The 18,486-nt window shown below is 40.1% G+C and overlaps 2 protein-coding genes across 2 annotated transcripts; one reads left to right on the top strand and one right to left on the bottom strand.

Moving 5' to 3' along the window:
* Positions 1–206: 206 nt before the first annotated feature.
* Positions 207–7,273, top strand: COQ10B (coenzyme Q10 homolog B (S. cerevisiae)). The gene is made up of 4 exons (XM_010007365.1): positions 207–349; positions 1,821–2,013; positions 4,163–4,264; positions 7,106–7,273. The coding sequence occupies exons 1-4, from the start codon at positions 228–230 to the stop codon at positions 7,271–7,273; spliced, it is 585 nt and encodes a 194-aa protein (XP_010005667.1). The 5' UTR covers positions 207–227.
* Positions 7,274–8,884: 1,611 nt separating this feature from the next.
* Positions 8,885–18,308, bottom strand: HSPD1 (heat shock 60kDa protein 1 (chaperonin)). Its single transcript, XM_010007364.1, has 11 exons — positions 18,130–18,308; positions 15,082–15,334; positions 14,470–14,552; positions 13,703–13,798; positions 13,298–13,391; positions 12,722–12,890; positions 12,281–12,380; positions 11,117–11,362; positions 10,580–10,754; positions 9,797–9,975; positions 8,885–9,704 (listed from the first exon to the last, which is right to left on the bottom strand). Exons 1-11 carry the CDS (start codon positions 18,301–18,303, stop codon positions 9,552–9,554), a joined length of 1,722 nt encoding a protein of 573 aa, XP_010005666.1. The 5' UTR covers positions 18,304–18,308; the 3' UTR covers positions 8,885–9,551.
* Positions 18,309–18,486: the final 178 nt, after the last annotated feature.

Genomic DNA, 18,486 nt, shown 5'->3' with positions numbered 1-18,486 from the left:
CTTGGGACTGGGGGCTATTTTTAGTCTCTCCTAAGGGGAAAGAAAAGAAAAAAAGTCTCCCTTATGGTTTTAACAGTTTCTACAAGCCTTTGTTTTTCCATCTGAGTCTGGCATTTTCTGGAATGTTTTACAACAGATTGTCTCACCTGAATGTGTTGTTTGCTGATATGAAATGCATCTAAAAGCATTTTCACTGTTTCAGGCACTTGGCTTCCTGTGGTATTCTGATGACCAGAATTTCTCCTTTGCAAGTACCTGTAATGAGCCATACCTTTTCAAGAACTTTCTTTGACATTGCTGCACCACTAGTGAATAAAAGAAAAGAATATTCTGAAAGAAGAATTATAGGGTTTGTATAGAAGTGTGGAAAGTGACTTTATATGCTTATCAGTTTTGTGTTTGCTGTGATTAATCCAAAATACCGTAAGTTCAAAAACTGAGCATCCCTGAAGACACATGTCCCTATGACTCTGCCCAACTGGAGACTAGAAAGGAGTTTTGACTTTCAAAATTTGTAGAGAATGGGCTTTTCCAGTCTGGAATTGAAAACAAAAAATGTAGGAACCCAAAACTCTTGCTTGGTAGAAAGAAATAGCAGGAATAATACTTTTGTTCCATGACAAAACAAAACCAACCCTGAAAGGGGAGAATACACCATTTATTCTGGTGAAATGGGAATAAACTAAGAGCTGTGAAAACTCAATTTTGTCCCTTCTGTCCCAAATATGTGCTTACCTTATGTTGTCCTTTTAACTTCTCAAGATTTTCTTCTTTCTCTAAAAGAAGGAAAATAATTAGTTGTGTGATGAGGAAACATAAGCACTTTGAAAACATTTTGAAATCCTGCTTGCCTTATTAAAGCTAGTGGGAAAATTCCAGTTGATTTAGCAAGACTGGGATCTGTCCCCAGTCCCTGGTCCACAATAGTATGAACTACTTGTGTATTAACTTACTTTTTTTTTTTTTCTTTTTACTATGTTTAATGCTCAGTTAAATGATAGTTCTTGAACTATGCAACAGATTTTGCACAGTCATTTAAAAAGAGCTGTTGTCCAATAGCACTCACTGTGGAACATATGCCTCATTTTAGACACATGGAATTAGATATGTGCTTCAACCCTTCTGAGTCAAAACTAAAAATTAAAAATCGCAGCTCTAATATTTTGCCACGTTAGCACAGAATCCACTAAAATGTTGCCATCATTCTTTCATGTGATTTCAATATCCTGCTTGAGCAGGGGATTGGACAAGATGACCTCTAGAGGGCCTTTCCAACCTCAGCCATTCTGTGATGCTGTGAGCTTTTGCCATTTTTTAAATTAAGCTTTTTTATTTGGGCTGAAATAAGAAAAGTACTGTTCCTCTATTTAAATAAGCCTAATGAAATATAGTACTTTAATTTTGATACACCTTTTCTTGGTAGCCATGAAGTATGGATTTTTCATGTAGAACATCCAAGATCTACCCAAAAAAAGATACAGATGTACTGGAAATACCTATTTTTCCATTTGAAATGTATGCATATTTGCCTGCTACTGCAGCAAGTAGCAGACACCAGGTTCACTGTTTACTAACTTTACTGCTGCGTGTTGTGTGGTACTTTGCTTCTTTATGCAAAGACCTTTAACAGTGTATTACTTTTTTCTCTTTGATTACCAAAGCTGCATTTTTCATTTCCAAAAGCAGTGGTAGCATTTTCAGGTGACTGTATGTTCACCTTCCAAACTGCCTATGCCATTTATACTGTCTTTGAAACTTTGAAATACTGAATTTGAAGTTAAAATACCTTGTAACTGTAGTGTTCATATTTTTGTTTCCAGGTATTCTATGCAGGAAATGTATGAAGTTGTTGCTCTTGTGGAGAACTACAAACTATTTGTACCTTGGTGTAAAAAGTCAGATATCTTATCAAAGCGCTCTGGATACTGCAAAGCACAGCTAGAAATAGGATTCCCTCCTGTACTGGAGAGGTACACGTCAGTTGTTACTCTAGTGAGACCACATTTAGTTAAGGTAACCTTTTTTTTTTTTTCTTAGCTGTAACTTCCTGTAACCTTTGCTTGTTGAAATTTGAATATTCCAGGAAGGTCTTGCTTCAGAACAAAACTGATGATGCAAGTGGTTTGTGTGGCTCAAAACTGGTGTTTCTTTTCTTTAAACACTTAGGTTAACTGCAGAGAATTTGAATGTGCTATTAAAACATAAGCTGCCAAATGAGGGGGGGAAGGGGCAGGAATTGCTTTTTAATTTTCTTTTGAAAAAGGTACTTGCTGAAGAAACTAGCAGCCATTAATGAAGATTTTGTTGTTGTTAAAATCCTGTCCAAGCTGCTCTAAATGCAAAACTAATACTGACTTTGACAACTGTAGCTTCTGATGCCTTAGCAAAATTAGTATTTGTCATTGCTTTTCTTCTGACAGTTTTACCTAGCTAATGCAATAAGTCTTAAGTGTATGGTCTGCTGAACAATTCGTTATTCAGGGTATTAATGAGAAGATAGAAGAGTGGATTGGATTTGAAGCCCATTTTTTAAAATTATTTTTTTCAGAAGAAAAGCTGTTGTATTTCTCCTTTCATCCTTTTAAGAGCAGTAATTAAAAATGTCAAGGAAGAAAATGTCTGGATTTTCTGACTAGTCTGCCTTACAGGTTCAACTCTGTTTTGGTTAGGAACAGCTCAGAACAGATTCCTTGCAGCAAAACTGCCTCTCCCCTTCATGTGGCAAATCTTAACTCTTTTTTGAGTGACTAGTGGAATTACAACACTTGATTGCTGCTCCAGATAATTGTTTGGATATCCTATTGCACTGTTATTTTCTAGGCTTCCTCTTAAGAGACACTGCTCAAAACAGGCATTGGGTTTCTTAAGTAGAGGGGAGACATGAATTGGAAATGGAATATGCAGTGTGCCTTTATTTAAGGTACTTATTCTGGAAAGAAAAAAAAATAAAAATCTTTCTCCCTTTATAAGAACATTGAAAAGCTACAATGGAAAATCTGCATTTTATGTGCTGATTGCTTTCCCCTTCTACTCTTCCTTGGCAAGACTAGCTTTTTGCTTTCATAGCTGTAAGACTGGCTTATTAACTCTTTCCTTTTCTGCTGGGATTATTTTTCCTTGGCAACTGTGTGCTGGGACTACCTCACTCTCCTCAGAAGTAACTCCAGGCACAGGCAGTGTGCAGGTGGTCTGGCACAGCAGGCTACTGCTGGTCACAAAACGAGCATGATTTGTTGCTTATTGTAGCAAGGCTTGAGCAATGGGAAAACCAGAGGGTAGCAGCAGCTCCTGCCACAGAGGAAGGCATGGAGAGAGTTCGCTACTTATAAGGTTGGGAGCAAGTGGGACACATTGGCAATTTTCCCAACCTTCCTGCCCTTTTGACAGCAATGGGAAAAGCAAGCCCAGCTCTTTGTGTCTCATCTTTCCTGTACTCCTCCCCTTTCTGCCTCAGAAGTAGCAAGGCACAACACCTCATTCCTGGGCAGGAAAACGTAGATATTTTTGTGCTGCTGCTGAGTCTTTGAGATGGCTTACCTTAGCACAGCTTTCAAACCACAAGCAACACCGATTCACCAAGGGTAGTCCTGTTGGAGCAAAGCTGCTAGTGGCAACAGTAAGACCTGTGAAAAACAATTACAGAAATATAAATTTTAAAAATACTGATATTATGTATGTGGATGTTTTTGAAATATGTATTTTTCAGTCTTTTTCTATTATACATGTTGCGTTCAGGTTTTCTTTGATGTGAAGCATTCCTGTAGCCCAAGACTACCAGTCCATGTATCAGTATATGAAATACTCTATACACGTCATGAAAAAAACCCCACAAACAAGCCAAACTAGTAAATATCCATATCCTTTCCTTAAAACAGTGTTGTTCCAAATTCTGGTAGCACTACCATTATTTTCATCTTCTATGCATTATGCTAGAAACCCATTTTATGACTCCCAACACAGAATTTTTCCTCTCCTTTAAAAAGCATTAAATTATTTTGCTTTAAAGGACATTGTAAATAATATTTTATGCTGGCTGCACTGTAGGAATAACCATGCTGAGACCTTCACTGTCTAATAAAATGCAAACACAAACTTCAGTAATATCAAGTTATCACATCTGTAAAAGCCTAATTGTAGCTTAATTTTTTAAACTTTGTCCTAGGCATCCTGCACAGATGGAAAACTATTTAATCACTTGGAAACAATGTGGCGTTTCAGCCCAGGTATCCCTGGTTATCCAAGGACATGTACATTGGATTTTTCAGTAAGTATTGTATTTAAGACTACCAGATGCTAGGAACAGGGCATAGGAACATTATCTTCAAACTGTGCTTTTTGTTGGTATGGGGGTTTTCTTGTTTATTTGTGTCTAATGGTTGGTACTAGTCTTTTTAAACATGCATACACAGAAAACCAGTTATCATTAGGTTTTGGCACTACTGTATTTTATTTTTTTTTAACAAGCTTTACCACATGGAAACCACTACATTGTCCTTCAGAAATAAGAGTCCTCTGAGGTGTACACCTGTCATGAAACAGTCTAGGAATAGTATCTCTCACCATACAATTCTAAACATGCTGAAGTTTTTAGACAGTCAAATACAAAGGGAGAAACACTAAACATACTTTGTTATTTCCTTTAATTACAGCCTAAGTGCTCTTAGTAGCAGAAAGTAGGTGTTCTCCCATTTGCCCTCTTTGGCCTGCAGTTTGGTCAGTTTATTTTCCTGGCTTCCAATTTTACTCTTTCATGTAGTTATTTAAGTCTTCCTCCTTCCTTCTATAATAGGGGTATAAGATATTTTTGGTCTTTTACTCTGTTATGGGCTATCACTGCAGCTCAAGAGTATTACTCTTTAATACCAGCATCTGATTTAGACTGTTACTCCCAGACAGATTGTTTTCCACTCAAGTTATTGTTTTTCCATCTCTTCAGTCGATCATCATATTTCTATCTTACATTTTCCAGCATTAAGAGTAGGTGGTGCATGGAGCAGGTAACTAAGTGGGGGTTTGGAACAGGCCACAAAAGTACACAGAAATGGGTTGATCCTGCTGCCATCTACTGGGATACTCTGCTTTTAAAATTATCTTATGTAAATAGGAAAAAGAGCTTTTGCAGTATTTGTAAACTGGCACGTTACTCTCATTGGGTTAATAACGTTCAGCTTATTCTTGTATTGCATTTAATATATTTCTACAGTAAAAATGAATCTAAGGGCACTCAAAAAATACATTTCTCATGGGATTTGCCAATGGTGTTCACATGCTGTTTGGTCATGGTATTTTAATTTCTCTGGGCAAGTGCCAGTTCCTGCTGCTTACCAGTACATAAGTTAGCTTTTAACCCAAGCTGTGCATCAGTTGAGAAAACCTGAATTAAGCAAGTGTTTAAACCCTGTGATCTGAGTTTGTAGGGGAAAACTTTGTCCCATTCCTCCTCTCCCCCAAAGCTCTGACATTTTTAGGTCAACTTCAGTTAAAGGGAGTCCAAACTGGACTTAAACCAGACATTTTCACTTTCTTGGGGAAATACTATAAATGCTTCTGACTGCTAACCCCATCTTGGGGTAGCAGAAACACGTAGCCAGCAGAGCTGGGGGCTGCCTCACAAAGGCAAGACCTGGAGGCCTCTTGTCCTTGCTAGTTACTGACCTGCTGTGTTACTTGTCTTGGCCTGTGCAGATAGGGATGATAAACATTTCACAACAAAATTCTCAGACCATGCTGTGCAATTACTAATATTCAAGACAACACTTTGATTTCAAGAATGTTCATTTGCTTTAGAAAATGTAATTTCAGTTTTGGGTTATGCTGGTTCCCACAAGCTACTGTATCACTGTGCTGCCAGCCTGACAGAGATGGAAGCACACCACCATTTTTATCATCTGCAAACTTTGGGGATTACTGTACCTCAGGTTTTTACATAGTTACTGATAATGATGCCAAACTCAGTATCTTGGCTCTGCAGGTGCTTTAAGTGACAGCTCTCAGACTTCCAAAAGGCACACTCTTTTTACTGATGCTTGAGGTCATGCAAATGTAAATGAAGCTACTGCTAAGGTCCAAGTAGTTTAATTACTTCTGTGCTACTCTTTCCAGTTAATAGGCATTACTCACAAGCAATTTGAAAGAAGCTGTATTTGCTCCATTTGGCATTTAACTGGCCAACTTCTCAGGAATGACAAAAGTACTTAAATCTCAATCCAAAAGACATGCTATAGCAGGAGTGATGATAAAAATCACAGAAGAGCAACCTATTTATTTTCCAGAAAAGATTGTAATCATTGCAGGAAGCTGCGTTTTCCAAAACAACGTGATTCCATAGCCGTAGGGGAGTGTTATTTAACTACACTGAAGGCCAGCACAGCACAAAAGCTATCTAAGGCTATTTGACATAGAAGTGAACTTTTCTTTTGAGGGTGGAGAGAGAAAGCAAACTCCCTGCTAAACAACTGCTGCAGAAGTTTCAGTTTAACTGCAAGACACAGTAGCTAAAAATAAAATGTAGAAGCTTGGTACAGAGGACTTCACCAGTGCGTGTACACTGACACTGCTGGAGTTCAGGCAGGATACAGCACACAGGAGCAAACTTGTAGCTTTGGTCAGTAAATTGCTACAGTTACCAAGACGGAAAGGCATTTAAAATGTTGCTATTCCAAGCTGCTTGTAAATGTCTCTTGGGTTTGCTCCAGCTTACCTGTAAGGTCAGCTGTCTTGCCATGCAGAATCTTCTTATGCCGACTTCTGTTGCATGGCTGAGTTCTGTGTGCAAAGTAAGTAAGTTAGTGTTCGACAGGTTTTTTTATCTCAGATATTTTATGTGTGTTTTCTGATGCATCTTTTGTTAAGTATAAAAGATAGTTCATCTAAGTGGAAATTATTACTTCAGAGAACTGAACAAAATTATTCTTCTGGTTGGAGAACTCAGGGAGACAGTTCTCTGGCCAAGGAAGAAAGCTTTTTGTCACAGACATGCTCACCTCTAGCTCAGTTTTAATGCCTTACTTGCAGATCAGTTGGAGATCTTTAATGAAGTTGTCTGCAACACCATTTTACCACAACGAATAAAGGAAAAATAATTATTCTGTGTTTTCTTAAACAGGTTTCTTTTGAATTTCGTTCACTTCTACACTCAAAACTCGCTACGCTATTTTTTGATGAAGTGATAAAGCAGATGGTAGCTGCCTTTGAAAGAAGAGCATCCAAACTCCATGGCCCAGAAACAAGCATACCTCGGGAGCTAATGCTTCATGAAGTTCACCAAACATAAAAGAGAAAATTCTAACAACTTCCATTATGAACTTGTTTATAGCTTTGTTTGTACAAGAGGTGCCATGCTGCTCCTTTGGAACATCTATTTATTATCTGAGCTTTGTGATTTCATTCTGTACAAAACACACCCGTTCAGCCAGATCTATACAGGACGTTCAAGCTACAATAAAGTGCAACATAAACTGTTATCAGTGACAGACACTTGGCAGCCACTGTAACACAGATATCTCAGACTGCTGTTTATAAACTTGCCAAATGGCTTGTGTAGTCACAGTGTTAAGTTCTGCCTTCTCCAAGCTATTGGTTTTTCAGCATTATAACATATTAACTCAAGTTTATTAGTAGTGTGAATGTAATTGAACAGCCAATTCTGGCCAAGGCAAAGGAAACTGACATTCTGGCTTCTGACCCAAAGCCAGTCATCCTTAGCATACAATAGAGAGGTAAACCTTAGTTCTCAGGTTTTCAGTACCAGTCATCATTAGCATACAATAGAGAGGTAAACCTTAGTTCTCAGGTTTTCAGTACCAGTCATCATTAGCATACAATAGAGAGGTAAACCTTAGTTCTCAGGTTTTCAGTACCAGTCATCATTAGCATACAATAGAGAGGTAAACCTTAGTTCTCAGGTTTTCAGTACCAGTCATCATTAGCATACAATAGAGAGGTAAACCTTAGTTCTCAGGTTTTCAGTACCAGTCATCATTAGCATACAATAGAGAGGTAAACCTTAGTTCTCAGGTTTTCAGTACCATGCTCCATTTAATTAGTATGATGGTACTAGCTGTCTTGACTGAATTTTCAGTAGTTCTATGCCTAACATTAATATTCCCTCTCCAGTCTGAAACAATGTCCTTTGCATTAGCAGATTTTCTTACTGAAATTAGGTGAAGGTCAGGTGTCCTTTCAGCTGGTCCCTTCTCCAAAGCATCTGTAATCAACATGGCTACTACAGAAGAGTGTGTTAAATAGCACAGGAAGGTGCAGAACATGACAAAGACAGACTTGAAGCAGTTTCAGACTATTCAGATAGTTTTCCAGAAAGAACAACTCAAATTTCACAGATACTACATGTGAAGGATAGTTATTATTAAAGCAGGAAGCTGGGGAAAGTGACAGCTGGATTAAGAGGTCAGTTTTACAGCATTGAGGTTGTAAGGAGCTTTGTTAAGACAATCAGAGAAACATACAAAATTTGGTAACACCACTGTCTTGAAGTTTGAAAAACAGTTCAAAACCAGGCAGAGAAGACTTTACACATCACTGTCATCAGCTGTGTCAGAACAGTAGGTGGCAAATGAAGCTGTAATTTTTAAGGATAAAACAGTATCTAGTGCCGAAGAATTAAAACAAAATCCTGGAGCCCATTACCAGAACACTGGAAGACAAGACTAGAGGCCTCAAGGCAAGGAGGTAACCATGTACTACAGCTGAACAGAAGTATTTTAAAACCTCACAATCTTTATCTCAGCAAAGACTGACTTACCTGGTTCTTACCCTCAGGGTACTTTCCCTCCTGCACTACAGAGGGATGCACTGGGCCTGTTCCAGCTCACAAAACAAGCCGTATAAATGCAGCAAAACAAAGTCAGTGCCCATGCCTTCCTTGCATAGCATTGTTTATAGTGTTTCAAAGAACTGTAGCATCAGTTCAGCTTAGGTGTTTCTTATAAAAATTAAAGTAACTTGTATTTCTGAGAAACATTATAGACAAAGGAACATTTCTTAGTGAGAGCAGCGTCAGATTTCTAGTAAAACTTAGAAGCAGGAGGCTGTAAAGGCTCTCCTGTGACTATGACTTCGTGTGCAGATGAATAAGGTGATACATTTTGTAACTTTTGAGCAGTTTATTACGTAAAGGTCACATAACTGCATATTTGCCTACTTTGTACATAATTGTCTAGACTCACGCACAGTGGCTTCCAAGTTCTTCCTAGTACTGGCAAGCACCAATAAATTCTGAAACAGAATATCAAGTGCCTTAATTAAGTTTAAATCAGGACCTTGGTGTATGGATCTTGCACCCAGTTATCAGGAATGTACAAATGTCTTTATTCAAAAAATACAAAATAAATTATCTGTAGGCATGGACAATGACTGTAAACAATTACACGTGTGTTAAATGAAATCCAGTAACTGATGGTTACAGTGATTCTTTTAAACACCACCCTCACTTCAGTCACTATCCACCCTCCTGCATTGACACCTGTGGTTGTTGGAAGTCAGAACTGTCAGTCTCCAACAGCACAGCTCATGATGCATCCCCATCCCAGGAATTAGAACATGCCACCTCCCATTCCTCCTCCCATCCCACCCATTCCTCCCATTGCAGGCTCCTTTTCTTCTTTGGGAATTTCAGTCACCACTGCTTCTGCTGTTGATAAGAGAGATGCAACCCCTGCAGCATCCATCAGAGCAGTTCTCACAACCTAAAAACAGGGAAGAATTAACTTAATACCTGCTGACTGTCATGTGAGCTGGGAGGAAGGAAAGCTGAAAATGGAAGACTATTTTAGGTTACCTTTGTTGGGTCTATGATTCCTTTTTCTACCATATTTACAAAGTCCCCAAGCATTGCATCATAGCCAATTTCTGATGGACTCTGCAGAATTTTTTCAACTATCAATGATCCTTCAACACCTGCATTCTTTGCAATAGTCATTGCTGGGATTTTCAGCGTTCTCTTTATTATTTCAATGCCTAAAAAAAAAAAAAAAAGATGTTTAGAAACACATCTTCCATACACTGCTCCTACAGCCAATGTATGCCTTCGTCTGCTGCAGATCAGTAAGAAAAGGGAGAACCCTGAGCAGGAACAGAAGCCATTTTTATCAGTTCCAGAGAAAACATTTCTCTGTTACTTGACGTTTGTCAACAAATGAAATCTAGAGGATATTCACTCATGTTTTGGTTTTACTTCTGCAAAAGGTAGTAAAGAGTACTGTCACACTGCACAAATCCTTTATCCATTTGCTTTGCTACACAATCTCTTAAGCTTTCTTAGATTTTTATGTCTGTTTGCGATGGCTGTTAATAGTCAGCTTCTCCTTTAAAGGCCTGCAATTCTTTGCAGGGGCTACTAATGTTTTACTGCTACTGATTCTTTCACACCCAGGTCAGGGTGGCAGCATCAGCTCCATCCCCCTGCATAGCAGAGACTGCCATACCAAGGGGATACGAGGTTCTCAAGAGAAAGCAACTAAACTCTCACTAAAAGCCATCTGCAATTAACCTCATAAAGCCTCAGGACAGAAAGAAGTCTCTTCTAAACACTTCCACACAAACATTCAAGTACTTTACTTACCAATTTTCTGATCTTCATTGGCTGGAGCTAAGGCATCTAGAGCTGGAATGCAGCGCAGCAACGCGCAGCCGCCGCCCGGGACGATGCCCTCCTCCACGGCCGCGCGCGTGGCGTTCAGCGCGTCAGTAACTCTGTCTTTCTTCTCGTTCACTTCCACGTCACTCGTGCCACCAACCTGCAGTAAGTGAGCCACATGTCAAAGCCTGCACAGGGAACCTGGGTAGGACAGCAGTGATGGCAACAGCACTGCTGCTGCAAAGTTGAAGAGCCACCTTGAGCCATTAACTGCAATGCACCAAAACACAAACCCGTGCCCTCCCATACCTGCAGCATTCTCTTCTACCTCAGCACTCAAGAATTCTAAAAATGCCATTGTAGTTATTATTTCATCAAGTCCTTTATACCAAAGCACAGGACTGTTAAGAAGCCAAGCTCCCTACCCAAATCAACTGCTCAGACTACAAGACACACAGTTGTAATGTAGATCAGCAACGAAGGACTGATACTGCCCCTTTCCCTGGAAGTTTAACTTCTCACCTTCAATACTGCTACCCCGTCAGAGAGTTTGGCCAATCGCTCATTCAGTTTCTCTTTCTCATATTCACTTGTGGTAACTTCTAGCTGTTCGATAATTTCTTGAATACGTTTTTCAATTTGAGCCTTTTCACCCTTCCCCTTTAGCAGCATGGTGTCATCTTTTGTCACAATGACCTCTCCAACTTTACCAAAGTCGTGAGGCTGAACATCTTCCACATTTAGGCTCAAACCCTCTTCTCCAAACACCTGAAACAAGTTACATGAAAGGTTGGAATTCACAGCTTCTCCAGACATTAAGTTTTTATTTATAGACATAAGAACCCACAGAGCAAGCTACCAGTGCAAAAAAATCACACTACTGCAGCCAAGTTGAATAAAACTCTTCCCTTCTCCTAACAGAGCCCAAGCACACAGGTACCTCACACAGGCCCTGGCAGAACAGGCAGCTCCCAACTGCTCATTCCTGACCAATGAATGTAACTCACTGACCCAAAGTGCCTGGAGATCAGAGCTGTGTTATAGAGTCCTTCCTGTATTTTGAGAAGTTATGAATATTGACAAAAAAGTGACTTCAGAATAGAGTTTGCTGGGTTTTTACTTTGTACTCCTTTTGGCTTAAAGATTATGTTTTATTTCATTAAGTACTTCTGGATCTCAATATCATTATATGATTTTGAAGTATGTACAAAAGTCACATAAAGGGACACTAATGTGCACATCAACTGTTGGAGAAGTTGAGTACAAAATAAGACTACCCAGTCTATTCCAACCAATTATATTTGCTATACTCAAGTCTGGGCAACTGAGACACAATTGTTTTCATAAGGCAGCAAGAAAGCTATTTCTCAGAAATGTACTTGAAATTCCTCCTTCCCTTTAAGGACCTAAATGCTGCAAGAAAACTATGTGTAACTTCAGTCAGTCAGAAGGACTCATGACTCATGGTCAATGCTGTTCTACACAGCAATATCAGTATCTGCCTTGTAAAAAAGCAAAAACAAAACAAAGATTCAAATACTAGTTACTGTGACATTTTAGCAAAAAAGGATAAAGCCTGCAACACAGGAAATACACACCATGGACCTAAAATTAGACATTTCTTTCCTCCTTCAATACCATTAACATTTCTTACAGCAAAAAACACATGAAAACTTTGTCACTTACAGCACCACCAGTAGCAATTGCCATATCCTTAAGCTGGTTTTTCCTGTTGTCACCAAAACCTGGCGCTTTTACAGCAACAACCTGAAGACCAACCTTCAGTCTGAAGAGAAGAATTCAGACAGTGACATTAATGGCACGTGTTCAGAGAATGAGTCTAGTTACTAAAACCAGTTATTTCAGCGCAACTCTTACAACCAAACAATCAAAGAGACCTTTACCAACAGAGTTTATTTTGCTCAAAATGTAGTTAAGAAACAACAAACTCTGTTCAAACTGATCCACAGTACAGTTACATACAGAAGCTGGTGTTTTTTTGGTACTGGGAAGAGAACCAACAGTGCTACACTGTAACAAATACAAATACCTACTGTTGCATACATTCCCTTAAATGGTTGAAAACACAAAAAACACATGTTTAAACATATGGATTTTAAGCCTCACCTGTTCAAGACTAGAGTGCTGAGTGCTTCTCCATCAACATCCTCAGCAATAATGACCAAAGGTTTGCGCTGAGCATTGGCAATTTCAAGAGCCGGAACTATGGACTGTACACTAGAAATTTTCTTTTCAGTGATTAAAACGTAAGCATCCTGGAACTCACATTTCTGCCCTGCAGAAACAACATGCATTACCTAAACAATTCAATTATAAAACCGTATCTGGCATTGTCTTAAGGAGCTACTTCAGAGAAACTGTTTCACTTTTCAACACCATTGGAAAAAAAAAAGACAATGTTTTCTCCAAGACTCCACTTGCAATTCTACGTGGTTCTGCAGTGTTGCAGGGCCAACCTAATGTTAGCATGGGTATTGTCCCCATCTAACAGAGAAGAGAAAAACCCCCCAAACTCCCAAGCTTTTACCAAGAGTTAAAAGTTTTTGATGGGGAAGGTCCCCTGCCCCCCCATTCATTGCGGTACACAGTGTAACAGACTGTAAAGTCTTTACAACAGGTACTGTTATTTCTAAGTGACAAGAGCCACTGTAAGGTATTTGATATAAGTTACTGTTAACTCACCTTTGGTTGTATTAATAAAATACGGAGAGATGTAGCCCCTGTCAAATTTCATACCCTCAATGATTTCCAATTCATCATTTAGAGTTTTTCCATCCTGTTTATAATGCAAGAAAGTCCACATTAAAAGACCCAATTTACTACCAAAAGCACTAGTTTCAGCATACTATGCACAACAGAATGAAATGCTTTGCACATCAGTTTTACGTGCTTCCCTTCAAAATAAAAGGATTGCAAGAGGGAACAGCAATTAAATCCTGATGTAAAGGAGCTGGGGAGGGAGGAATTATGGTAGGATACCTTACGTGATCAGCAGCAGCAGCTACATCACGTGGCACAAAAAACAACCCTAACTGGAGAAGAGAATGGAGTGCTTTGCACCTTATCCACATGTTGGCCAGTTCTCACCTTGACAGTGATCACACCCTTTCGTCCAACTTTCTTCATTGCATCAGAGATTATATTGCCAACTTCCTGATCGCCATTTGCCGATATCGTGGCAACCTGGAACAGTAAACCATTTCCCCTCATTTCACCACATAAACAATTTGTTGCCTCACTATAAAGAAAATCAGGACAACCATTTTCAATTCCCACATTTCCAGACAAGACAGAGCAGCTGGCTGTAGCACATCCAGACCAGGACCCACAAGCTCCATCAGAAGGGCAGACAGTTCTTTAGCAGCTCAAGCATTGGGTCAGATCCCATGCTCCTGCAGCACAGACAGACCATCTGCATCTGTAGCCACAGGCAGAAATACACTATAAGGGCAACACACCCGATGCCTGAAACACAGCTGGCCACCCACCTCAACCTGAACCTCCCTCAGCAGGTCTGCCAATACCTCCTATCCACAGACACATCTCTCCTCTCATCAGTTCTTCCCAAGTACGCTAATTTATGTTTTAGGACCACATTTTGAAATGAAACCTGAAGATGCGCAAAAGTACCTACTTCTGAACTCACTTGTAGCAAGTGTAGTTCAAGTCAGAATACTGGGAATATTAAATAACTCAAGAAAATTAAGTGTTTCCACTGAAACGTATTCTGAATCTTGATATATGAAGAAAAACACTCAGCTGTCACACATGCACAACCTAACTTTGTACACCTGACTTCACAAAACTTTTTCTGAAAAACAAGACATGTAAACTTGGTTTAATTTTTGTGTTACCTGTGCAATTTCTTCTGGAGTTGTAACAGGTTTAGACAGCTTCTTCAGTTCAGCTATGATAGCATCAACTGCAAGCATCACCCCTGATGATGAATAGAAGACTTGTGAGTGAATGAGGTGTACAGCACAGAAAAATACCCCAAGCCACCAATAGGACAAGTTCCAAACCAAAGTCCATGTCCCAAATACTCATCAAGTTTGCACGTTTATAACCAAGAGACTGGCAGTTCCAGTTCCACAGTGTCACTTGCATACCTAGTGATAATTTTTTGCAACTCCCATTACATACTTTGTCATGATCAAACTTTGACAGATTTATTTACATGACACCATTGAATTTATATACTAATCAGAAATTAATTAAATGCAGCAATGGCTTTCATTGGAGTTTACCTAGGACGAATTAAAAAAGGTAACTACGTATAAACCTGTAAAATAATTTAAAAAGGAATCATTTTTCAGAGTAACATAATTGAAACAAGTTTTCTCCACGTGCTTCACAGAAATCTTTTTGTGGCTCTTCAAAGGAGACAACTTACTCTGGAAGCCAGTCAAATTTTGAATGTGGAAAGACAATGATTAAATATTGAATAAAAGGGCAAGAAACATTACCCCTCCTGATTTCTACTGGATTAGCCCCTTTGCTGATCTTCTCAAAGCCCTCCTTGGCAATAGCACGTGCAAGTACTGTTGCTGTGGTGGTACCATCTCCTGCTTCTTCATTTGTATTGTTGGCAACATCTTGAACTAACTTGGCTCCAATATTTTTGTATTTGTCTTTTAAGTCAATTGCCTTTGCTACTGTCACACCATCTTTTGTCACTTTGGGACTTCCCCAGCTTTGTTCAATAATAACTGTTCTTCCCTAGAATGACAAAGAAGAAATATTATATCAATGCCACATAATCCACAGCAAGTTACTTGAAGAGTACTTGGTCAGCCACAGCCAAACAGAAACATCCCCTTCCACAAAGCTTTCAGCTGGAACTTTTTTCAAGCACAGGCTTTACCAAAGTTCTGCAAAACTGAAAAAATTACTCCAGGTTTCATAGTTTCATAGAATGATACTTTGTTCCCAAGCCATAATGCTTAATACCACAGGCTCAGAATTTTTAAACAGAAATCACACTGCCCTTAGAGACAAAGTTGAAGAGACTCCCTCTAACACTGATCTCTTCCCCTAAAATTAAAATATAGAAAAAACTGCACTGACTGTGCACAATTTCCAACAAATCACAATAAAAAGTTTGTGATCAAAAAACAGTAATACAAAGCTCAGCCAGTTGCATGTTCTGAAAGAAAGTAACAAAAGCAGAAAATTATGAACTTCATAAGTGACGAGAAAAAGAGAACAGAAAATACTTATCAAATCTGTGTTAGTGTGTTGCAATAATTACTGAAAGGTTGAAAATTTACAAGCAGCTCTTCTCTTAGCCTGTATTTGCACTGAACTAAAAGGTTGGAATATCCTATGCACCGTATACAGACAGTTAAACTGGGCAACTATGGACTATGTGGGGAACACAGGGCAGATGATGCATCTGCACAAGAGAATTACTTGTTCCCAGATGAATTCAATAGCTGGAATAGCTGATGCAATCAATCGTGTCCAGTTCAAGCTGGAGGCAGCAGAAATTCAAGGAGCCACCTTGGTCAGTGCTGCCCTGAAACTCTTCAGCTACCCTGACAGCTGGAGCTGCTGGGAGAGGGGAAAGGAGAGGAACTGCCTCACCTCACCACTGTCAATCCTGGCTGACCCTGCACAAGTCCCTTCACCTGGTCTGTCAGCTCCAGGTTCCTCCTGGGTGACACTGCCATAGCTGATGGGGTTCCAGTGTGGCTTCAGCTCCAGCCAGACGTTGGATGAGTGCCTAGCATCTGGCTAAGGGCTCCCACACAGCAGCTACCACTACAGTGCACTGTGCTCCTTGCTCCCAGAGCTCACTCACATCTACCTCAATGATGCACCTAACTGGGGATTCCTGCCATGTGGGAGGCTACACTGCTTCCCACGTACAACTAACCCTGGAGGCTGCAAAGGAAAGGTTAAAGCTTCAGCTACTAACATGGAACTTGTGAAAGAGCTGACCAATTGTGCCAAAATAATGCATAATCTGACTTCTTGCAGCTACTTCATTTGACCTGCACATCTCCTAAATCTAAACGTGGCTCTGGAGTAAGTAAACTCTCTCTCGAGGATCCTACTACTGGTAGGTTCCTCATGTACCCTCTCCTTGTTTTGCCTAATTTCATTCTCTATTTCAACATGGTCAGATTTAAAATGTTTGTCTGGTAGCTGTGAGGAGAGCAGCACAACAAAATCCACTCGTATCTTATCACATTAAAGAAGGATTTGTACTCAACAAACACTTTTTATCTGTTTCTAAAAAAAAAGGAACACCACCAGCAAACACACGTGCACTTTGAATAGTCCTGCATATCAAGAATCAAAACACTCACATAAACTAGTTCTGACAAAGTAATCATCATGTTGGCAACAATATCAAAAGATTGCATGAGACTGCAAACCACATTTCTCTAAATACAGAACAATGCCAAAGGGAACTTTCCTCACCAGAGTGGCATTTCTTAAAAATTATGAAAGCAGAATCAGTCATTACAATACAGTCCCTGAAGTTATACAATACAGGGAGAACAGCAGAAAAGGTGAGAACACTGGAACAAAAATCCTAGGAAGTTACAGTAAGTTGCATCAGGAACTGCCCTTTAACCAGTGCATTAGAACTATGCTTGGGCATTTCCAAAGCAGCCTCATTCAAAAAAAAACAACCAACAAACAGAGTTAAATTAACCAACTACACTTAAACTTTGTTCCTTTATGGAAAACAGCCAGTTTGCTGACACTGTTCCTTAGCTTTTGTCTGATCATCTTATGGAATTTTTGCCTTTGAATAAAACTAACAGCACCAAAGAAAGTGCAAGAATGAATGAGCTTTACAGAGGCCAAGCAGCCTCAAAACTACCACGCATATGCTGCTACAATGTGGAACAGATATTCCTATGAGCCCACAGAAAATCAGTGCCTCTTCCTTAAAGAGGCATCTCATTTCAAGCCCTACTGCACGTCGCATGACTATGCAGAATACAGCAGCTAGACTTCCAGAAGACCTAGAATTTACAAAGAACCATGCACTGTACTTTGTCCTGTAACCAACGTGAATGAATGCAACTGCCACTGAACTTAGGATGATATAATGTACCAGTCATCAGAAAACATAACACTTTCCATGTTGCTTTAACTTTGTTAACGCCAAAAGAAAGCGATAAAAAACTGTAAAACAATTGAGACAAAAATCACATGAACCCAGCTCACAATACACATACAGTTAATGTACCTACTTCATTGCTACAGGCCATCACCCAAGCCATGGTCACCGATCATGCACATCCCCACCACCCTCACCCTGCTCAAACAAACATACTGCACCTTTCAGTGGCCCAACGAATTATAATCCGTTAGTATGAAAGGCACGTGCATCAGTACCAGGGCTGAGGTGACAGAGCTGAGAACGCGGCTGCCAGCCCGTGTGCACGTTTTTGTGCTGCAGGTCTGCAGTCATCACACAGCTCTGCCCAGGGAAAACTGTTCTCAACCAAGTCCCAGAAGGAACACAAACCCAATGTAAAACCCTCCCTTACCTTGGGCCCCATGGTGACAGCTACAGCGTCTGCTAGAAGATCGACTCCTTGCAGCATGAGAGCTCTGGCATCTGCCCCGAACTTGACATCTTTTGCATAAGCCCGTGTGAGGTGCGGGGCGAGGGCGCGGGACACGGGCCTGGCCTGACGGAGCACTGAGGGCAAGCGGAGCATGGCTGAAACACGAAACCCCAGGGGAAACAAACCCGTTACGGTTTTGCACAGCTACTTCTAGAAGGAAAAAAGGGAGAAGGACTCGGGAAGTAAAGCAAGTGACATTTCGTCTTCTGACTGACAGAAACGGAACCGCTGCGGGCAGCGCGGCCGGGCAGCGCGAATCCCCGCGGCGAGGCCCGG

The sequence above is a fragment of the Chaetura pelagica genome, unplaced genomic scaffold, assembly GCF_000747805.2.
Source record: "Chaetura pelagica isolate M959 unplaced genomic scaffold, ChaPel_1.0 scaffold21, whole genome shotgun sequence".
In the NCBI taxonomy this organism is placed as follows: Eukaryota; Metazoa; Chordata; class Aves; order Apodiformes; family Apodidae; genus Chaetura; species Chaetura pelagica.
Note: the sequence above shows the minus strand (reverse complement) of the source record. Positions and strands in the feature narration are given on the sequence as shown.

What these genes read in the sequence shown, in the direction of transcription:
- COQ10B (XM_010007365.1), top strand. Translation starts at nt 228, where the DNA reads ATGACCAGAATTTCTCCTTTGCAAGTACCTGTAATGAGCCATACCTTT. An exon ending in TCTGAAAGAAGAATTATAGG is followed by an intron (nt 350 to 1,820) that starts GTTTGTATAGAA and finishes TTTTGTTTCCAG; the next exon opens with GTATTCTATGCAGGAAATGT. An exon ending in TGAGACCACATTTAGTTAAG is followed by an intron (nt 2,014 to 4,162) that starts GTAACCTTTTTT and finishes ACTTTGTCCTAG; the next exon opens with GCATCCTGCACAGATGGAAA.
- HSPD1 (XM_010007364.1), bottom strand. Translation starts at nt 18,303, where the DNA reads ATGCTCCGCTTGCCCTCAGTGCTCCGTCAGGCCAGGCCCGTGTCCCGC. An exon ending in TTTTATTAATACAACCAAAG is followed by an intron (nt 12,891 to 13,297) that starts GTGAGTTAACAG and finishes TTGTTTCTGCAG; the next exon opens with GGCAGAAATGTGAGTTCCAG. An exon ending in CAATTGCTACTGGTGGTGCT is followed by an intron (nt 11,363 to 12,280) that starts GTAAGTGACAAA and finishes AACTTGTTTCAG; the next exon opens with GTGTTTGGAGAAGAGGGTTT.